The sequence below is a fragment of the Urtica dioica genome, chromosome 4 (genome assembly GCF_054948205.1).
Source record: "Urtica dioica subsp. dioica isolate 48M chromosome 4, U.dioica_male_clone48M_v1_H2, whole genome shotgun sequence".
Classification (NCBI taxonomy): Eukaryota; Viridiplantae; Streptophyta; class Magnoliopsida; order Rosales; family Urticaceae; genus Urtica; species Urtica dioica.
The window spans coordinates 25,004,940-25,013,298 of record NC_142759.1 but is presented as its reverse complement, the minus strand read 5'-3'; the positions used below and the strand labels follow the sequence as shown (position 1 = coordinate 25,013,298).

Sequence of the window (8,359 nt, the reverse complement as noted above, 5' to 3'; positions counted from 1 at the left end):
GATGGTGATGCAACCGGGAAGAAGAAGGCGATTGTCGATGCGGCAATCATTCGAGACGCGAAGACTCGTCTTCGCGATTGGAGGCATACATTGCGGTCGTGGTTCGACATCGACTGCAAGAGCAGCGTACAGGTGGCGCGGTCGCTGAAACCGAAGACCGTTAAGCTCGACACCGAATGGGAGACGCTGATACAACGATATACGAACGATGAATTTAAGGTAATATCGAATCATTTACGTTACTCGAATGTTTATTAAACGATTTGTTATTTACGTGTACGTTTACTTATATTACAACAGGCTATACAAGCGAAGAATAAGGCGAATCGCGCGAAGAAGAAGACGAAGACTCGACAGGGGACGATTGGGTTCTCGACCCACCGCATGAAAAACGTAAGTTTTATGTTTATATGATACATCAAATCGTTAAAATTATCTAACACTTGAAGTTTTGTTTACATGCAGAAGAGCGTCGAGACAGGCGCATTCGAGAGCTTGTTTGCGAACTACAAGCGCCAACATCAGTCCGACAAGTCTGAATGGCTGACTCCTGAAGCCTCCGCACGTTATGTAAGTTTACATTTATTTTTCTTATTTTTCGATTAATATATACTAACTAGTTAATTATATCAGGATCGACTGGTCGCTAGGTTCAACACGTTGCGAGCGGAGGCTGAGCACCAAGGAGCGGACGTTGATATTTCCGTTCTAGAGCAGCAGGCGATCCGCGATATTATGGGTTCGCGGACTGATCACTTGACCGGCATCGGACGTTTGGTGCCACAGGGAGCACGGATGGCGGCTGAAGTCGCCGAAGTCTACGGTTCGGAGGCTGGGACGTCGCAACCAGGATATGTCTCGCAGGAGGTGTTGGCATCGACCCTCGCCGCGTTCGCCGAGACAATACAGAGTCAGGTGCCCGGCCTCAACCTTAGCTCGTTCATGTCCCAATTTCTGCAGAGTTCGCAGCAGGCTCCGTCATCCCACAGCCAGCAGACTCCGACGGCCGACGTCCACACTCCGACGCCCGACGTCCGCACTCCGACGGGCGGCCAGCAAAGGACTCCCGACGCCAGCCAGCAGACGACGCCCGGCGGACCAAGTCAGTCTACTCCGACGCCGCAGCCTACAGAACTTCAGCGCCAGCAGAAGAGCGTTTCTCGTCGAGGAGGGGGAAAACGAGTGGCGGGACGACAAAGCAAACGTCGCGACTAGTGGTTTATTAGTTGTTTTGTGTATTTATTATTTACATATTTCTCGATAACCGAAAACGTACGTAACCGGATTTTATATACTTGTTGATTTGGATAATATAATTTAGTTTTTATATGATTTTTCATTTTAGAATTTCACAACCAAAAAACCGTAAAAAATAAATAATTAACGACGAAAAAAAAAATTATAATAATAATAATTAGCGACGATAAAATCGTCGCTAAATATCATTCACACAACGTTTTAGTGACGACTTTGTCGTCGCTAATTGGCGCGGGAAAAATTCCCGCGTGAATTAGCGACGACAAAATCGTCGCTAAAACTCTGTTTCACAACGAAAAAAACTTCTCGTCACAACATTTAGCGACGACTTTGTCGTCGCTAATTGACGCGGGATTTTTTCCCGCGGTAATTAGCGACGACAAATTCGTCGCTAATTGTCTGTTTCAAAATGAAAAAAAACTTCTGGTCACAACATTTACGGACGATTTTATCGTCGCTAATATCGTCGCTAAATATTTACCGACGATTAAATCGTCGCTAAATATATTTAGGCACGGCGAATTAGCGACGATTATTATCGTCGCTAAATACATTTAGCGACGATTTGAGGGTTATTACCGACGAATAAAATCGTCGGTAAATGTTGTAAATGTTGTAGTGTGTACTAGACATGTAAGCTATTCAAATCTTTTTTGAAACTCACAATTTGAATTATATAAAATTAGTAAATTTTTTTCCTAAATTTTTGTAATTATAAAGTAAATAACTGTAAATGAGTGTTAATATATACAATTTTCCGTAAATACTTTGCATATAACTCACAATTTATATCGTTTTGAAGTAAATAACCGTAAACTATAATTAACTATATATAAATTTGCAGTAAAAACTGTGTAAATACAATGTTACATTAAATATAGCGTCACGAGTATACAAAACTACAAATCGTAGGGGCACAAAATTTATTAATTAATATGTCTCTATATCTACGTAGGTGTTCCGTAATTTTGTTTGGCGTTTTCTCTGGCCGATTTTCCTCTCCATATTATTCATTCTATGAATACAAGAAAATGAAGATTGTGTAAATAATTGTAAACAACTCATTTCCAGAACCTTTGCGAGAATCAAGTAAATAATTGTAAATAACATCGTAAATATCATATAAATATAATGTAGTCAACGTACAAAAATGGTGGCTTCACAGAATGATAAAACTTGAAAATGGGTCCGATTTACACAACCACCGTAAAAAATTAAAATAACCATAATATCTAAAACTTCAAAGATTATTTGAATTATAATATGACAAAACCAAGATGATGAGTGGAATATGAGTAAGAAAAATTACCTGCGTGGAAACAACCCTTGTCCACCGAAAAACTTCATTTTTAGAGATAATTTTCAGTCGGCGATCTCGATGGAAAAAAACTATAAGTAGATACATAACTCGCCATTCATCATACCTCACTATCCCGCAGTGTAGCATTCATGTTCCATTTTTTTCCTGAAATGATCAATGAAATGGATAGCATGTGATATTTGACTTAATAAGATATCTTCCCTTGATTTGTGCGAATATTAACTGCACGAGATAATAATATTGGAAATTTTTTTCAATTAAGAAAAGGGAAAATAACACATTTATACCCTGTGTTTTACTGAAATGTCGAGTTTAACCTTCGGTTTTCAAAAATGTCGAGTTCATACCCTCTGTTTAACTAAAATGACGAAATTATACCCTATGTTTAACTAAAATGACAAAATTATACCCTGAAATGAATAACAGCATCACAAATCTTCCTTTCATTGATATTAACTCTTATATAAGAAAAACCGAATTAAATCTAAATCAGTACACTAACTTCCAAATTCTCAATTTTGAAATAAAAATAGCCTTAAATTGAAATTAAATAATGAAACTCAAACTTCCTAAGAAATGACTTCATTCCGTGTTCGAATTGTAACTCTAAATCCTGGATTCTCTGTTCGAATATGCGATTTTGATGACTATCAACTATCGATGTTTACCCATTTGCCTCTTTATGTGTTCTTCACGTTTAAGAGACTGTTGTTTATTTTTTAGTTTTTAAATAAATCACATATATGGCGCGAATGAATAAAGATAATTGGTGTTTATATATAAATATTATAGTCAACGTTAATGAAAAGTCAATAAAAAGAATATTCGTGACACTGTTGCCTATTTTAGGGTATAATTTCATCATTTTAGTTAAACAGATGGTATACGTCATTTTAGTTAAACAGATGGTATGAACTCGACATTTTTGAAAACCGAGTGTTAAACTCGATATTTCACTGAAACACAGGGTATAAATGTGTTATTTTCCCTTAAGAAAAACAGTGTAATGGGCGGGAATTTAATTATGAGTACATAAATCATTTTACGTTTGTAAATAAAATGCAGTGGTTATTTATCTAAGATTTATCAAACATTGACTATTTAACAATATCAAACGTTTAAGTTGGCTATTTACCTAATGGACAAAAAAAAAATAGATATCACAAGTTGCAGAAGCAATGCTTAAAAATTAAAAGCTGTATGAAATAAAAAAAAAAATATAAAAAAAGTTGAAGGGGGACTAGGATATTAGCACTATCTAAAACTTCATCTCTAAGTTTAACAAGTAATAATAAACTAACATGTGTATATAATAGTACACTGATGGTTGTGGAAAAAATAATACACTCAATTCTTTTCTTTCATTTCAAATATAGTTTATATTAGTCCATGGCGTTTTTTTTTTTAAATAGTCCATCCATGGTTTGTAAAACACATTTATACGAGTCAATGTCCATATTGTTGAATTTGCAAAGAGAATAGGAAGAGGAATTCGAGAGAGAGAGGGGGAGACAAAAGAAAGCTAAGTTTTCATATATGTAAAAGTCACTAAAGTATTACAAGAGAAGTAAACAAATAGCACTAGCATAGGTGTAGAATGCTCGCAGGTCGTTATCAACCTTCACTAGTGTTACACGTATATGAATTTAGATATAGCTTTCTAGGCGTTTATCAGTCATTGACCGTGTTTTAGCTCACCGCCCAAACTCAGGTGCCCAACATGTGACTCAGTTTAATATGGAAGCTACAGATGATAGTTGCTATTGATTCTGATGTTCAGAGCTCAACCCACTAATCATATGATGCTAATAAAGTAAACCATTATTCTATTTAGTAATCATTTATAATTTATTCATTATCTTTCGTGGCCAATAATTTCTAACAAGCTCCCACTTTGACAAGAGAAGATAAGGCAATTCCTTTTAGCCATTTTATTCTTAGCCATGTCATACAGACAACTAGAGGTCTGACCAAGATTGAGATTCTCATCATATGGAGTCTCACCTTAATCTATTACTCTATCGATTGTGTCTCATCAACGTATTTATCGGTTAATATTCTTTAGTTCATGCTACTTTGCAAGTGATCATTGACTTACCTTTATAAGGTCAATTCAAGTTGTCCATTAGTAAATCAGTTTACTATAGAACACATTAACACTTCGCATACGATTAGATCATACACCAGACTTTATATCTTCTTGATAATAAGTCCCCTATCACATGTGTACATCCCTTTGACACCAAGACTAGTTATACCACGGCATGTTACAATCTAATCACCACTAACTATAGTGTGATATCATTGAACATATTTTTAAGAACTTTTATTGACATGCTTCCATTACTTGGTTATTACATAGTCGATCCTTATCGTTCATGTTCATATTCAATATACACAAGACTCAAGGTTCTACTATATCTATAATAACTAAGTATCTCACTATTTCCAGAAATCAACGTGTTTTAAACATTTGCTAGATTTCCCGAAAATTGAGCATTGTCAAAGGACTAATGGTTAGCCATTATAACGACAATGTCTTCAGCCTCGTTAGTTGAGCAATATACTTATGTCAATAAGTATATTTGAGATAATATGAAAAGAGCTAGTTGTTTCTAAAACTTAGGTTATAGGAACAGTCAGCTGTGTCAATTTCGTTGTGTCAATAGTTGACACGTGTTTAAGGTGTTACACATATCGATCATTCTCGTAAAATTGATTTCATTCAATAAACTCTCAAGTACAATCATACTTAGTTTATTACATTCTTGGATCAATCTTTGTGAAGGTTTTAGTAGTTACACTACTTAGATCCATGTCATAAGTTTTTCAGAACTTTATCCACAAGGACAGTTCAACTTCCAATTGGAAGACCCAATGAATTAGTTCGTGGTATCAAAAGAGCATTATCATTTCCAATGTCTCTAATCAAGCGCTCAAACCCCTTTTGTACCATTAAGCTTGTTTAAGCTTGAACGCAACCATTTATAGATCCATTCTAATCCATTAAGTCGAAGACTTAACTGGCAGATCTACTAAATTGGGTTTATGACATCTTTTAAGTTATTATGATCTTCATGATCAAATCTTTCATTGAGTGAAAGATATTGATGATGGTATTGAGGTGACGAGGATCCTCGCAAGAGTGCTCCTACTTTTTCATTAACCATGTTCATAAGGAAAGTATCGTTTTTCCTTAAGTTCTACTTATCGAACCATGTGGTAAGGTAATTTTAATTATCCTTCCACTCAAATTATTTAATGATAGAAAAATTTCATCATTAATGACGAGCTTTATCATGTGAAGGGTGTTCCTATACATTGAAAAACAAGTGGCCAAAAATTCGGAACCTCTTACTTAATTGACGAACAACAGTGACTAGGATCCAATTAAGGATGATCCATTTAATAATTTGAAACATAGTGGCTAGGGTCCTTTTAAGGATGCTCTTACTTATTATTGAACTAGAGTAGCTAGGTTCCTATTAAAAAAGCTCTCACTCATTTAGTGAACTAGAGTATCTAGGTTCCTATTAAAAAAGCTCCCACTCATTTAGTGAACTAGAGTAGCTAGGTTCCAATTAAAAAGCATCCACTTATTTAGTGAACTAGAGTAGTTAGGTTCCAATTAAGGAAGTTCACACTCAATTAATGAAGTATTAATGTCTAGGATCAAAGATGCTCCCAATAACTCATCATCATCAACACTAACTTTACGTTGTGTTTCCTTATTACCTCTTATTCGCACACGTCATTGTCGAAACAAGGTAACTTTTCTTTAGACGCTCTCAGAGCTCTAAAGAGTTCTAAAACATATAAACATATTCAATTATAAGAAATAAATCAATCAAATGCCAATTAAATTTCAAACAGAGATATAACTAATAGAACATCACAATGCTCACTTATAGTGTATGAACGAAACACTAAGTCCTTCTCACTCTATAACATCCACATTATTAATCACAAGGCATTTATGCATAAACATTATCACAAAAAATTCAAATGCATTCCTGGAATCAAACAGGGAAAAGTATTCAAATGACATAACCATGTGTCCATAAAAGAATATAAAAACATAATGTAATGTATAACAGAAAATAAGAGACTCATCATATCTGAAATAGCCACGAAGGCTACAGTTCATAAAACCTCGGATGATAAAGACACATCAACATATTCAAAGTATCAATCTAAAAATAAAACTAGCATAAAATTAGATCTTCAGACGGAGTAGCAGCTTCTCTACAACTTGGGCTTGAATCCGACATTGTTCAGCAAGCTCATCAACACTTGTGTGTTCCATCAGATCTACTCTGCAACAAGAGAAGAAGTATGTTCATGAATAATTATCCTAAAAAAACATTTTAAAGATATCTTTATTCATAAATTTTAAGGTACCATACCAGCATTCTTCTTGTTTTTCTCAAGCTTGGCCAAGTACAAAGGACAGTGCCTTCGCCAATGGCCATCACTGTTGCAATGGTGACATTTACCAGCGTTTTCCTCCTTCTTATCTTTTCCTTTTCCACTCCTCTTGAAGTTTTTCCTTTCCCTCTTAGCGGGAGCTTTCCCCTTTGAAGTACTAGGTCGTTCCTGAGATGACTCAACACCAGAAGTCCACTTCTTCTTTGTTTTCTGAGGAGAACTCTTGTCAGCATAATTTGTTGACTTTTTGTTCTTCCCTATGTCGAGTGATAGACTTGAAAGTCTGTAATTCATTCAACAGCTGAGACAGTTCATAACTCAACTTATTCATGGTATAGTTGGATGTGAACTGTATGAAGTCACTCAAAATGGAATTCAAGATTATTCCCACGTGAGTGATCTCATCCATCTGTGCTCCATGGAATTCAGCCTCGGTGAAGTAGTTAGTCATTTTCATGACATGATCCGTCATCGGGGTTCCCACAGTCATCCTAGTGCTAGTGCACTTACGGGTGAGCTCTATGCGGGCTTGCTTTCTTTACATCCCAAACATTTCCTGCAGCGAGTCCAGGATTTCCAAAGCAGTCTCTTTCCCTTCCATTTTTGTTCGCAACGCATCAGATATGCTCGCTAGCATGTAGGCCATAGCTTTGTTGTTAGCCATGACCCACTTGTCATAATCCTCCCTCAAGTTCTTGGAGGCATTAGGAGCAGGAAGGGGAGGTCTCTCTTTAGTGAGGATAAAACGTATGCTTTCACTCACCAGCACGATGTTAAGGTTCGACTTCCACTTCGGGAAGTAATCATCAATGAGAACGTGTTTCGACAACAAGGCCATAATAGGGTTCGACATGATTACTAAAATTTTAACCGAAATTATTAGGGATATGAAAAGAAACAAATATCAATAATATTTAGGAAAATAAAAACTTAATGCATAAGCATGGGATAGAACACTAGAATAAAAGAACCCAGCTTTTATATTCGACGGTAATTCACCAATAGCCACAGTCCGTTTCACTATGGTGACGTAACGGAGTGCACCTAGTAAACATGAGAACCATCTCATATTAATGAGCAGTCACAGTTCATGTACATTCATAACTATGCTCATTAACTACCTGTTTATACGAATCTTTGGCCATATGAAACAACCACCGATCTTTTCATACATGAGTTGACCCAACATTTCAGTAGACAAAGCTTAGCCTGTGCGTGCTAGGGAAGCCTAGATCAGGCACGAGATCCACTTCTCTTCCTATCGTTAGAAACACAACCTTGGTATTGGCATGCGCTTACACCTTCTGAAGGGAATGGACCACTATGTCTAAAAGACCGCCGGTCATGAGGCGA

General features: G+C 36.2%; 2 protein-coding genes across 2 annotated transcripts; one reads left to right on the top strand and one right to left on the bottom strand.

The window, feature by feature from the left end:
- Nucleotides 1-459: 459 nt before the first annotated feature.
- LOC149401359 (uncharacterized) lies at nucleotides 460-2,115 on the top strand. Its single transcript, XM_089610679.1, has 3 exons — nucleotides 460-570; nucleotides 634-1,102; nucleotides 2,102-2,115. Exons 1-3 carry the CDS (start codon nucleotides 460-462, stop codon nucleotides 2,113-2,115), a joined length of 594 nt encoding a protein of 197 aa, XP_089466805.1.
- Nucleotides 2,116-7,544: 5,429 nt separating this feature from the next.
- On the bottom strand, nucleotides 7,545-7,859 carry LOC149401358 (uncharacterized). The gene has a single exon (XM_089610678.1). The coding sequence runs from the start codon at nucleotides 7,857-7,859 to the stop codon at nucleotides 7,545-7,547; it is 315 nt and encodes a 104-aa protein (XP_089466804.1).
- Nucleotides 7,860-8,359: the final 500 nt, after the last annotated feature.

Coding starts and splice junctions, on each gene's coding strand:
- LOC149401359 (XM_089610679.1), top strand. CDS start 460: ATGCAGAAGAGCGTCGAGACAGGCGCATTCGAGAGCTTGTTTGCGAAC. Junction 571..633: donor CTGAAGCCTCCGCACGTTAT/GTAAGTTTACAT, acceptor TAATTATATCAG/GATCGACTGGTCGCTAGGTT.
- LOC149401358 (XM_089610678.1), bottom strand. CDS start 7,859: ATGTCGAACCCTATTATGGCCTTGTTGTCGAAACACGTTCTCATTGAT.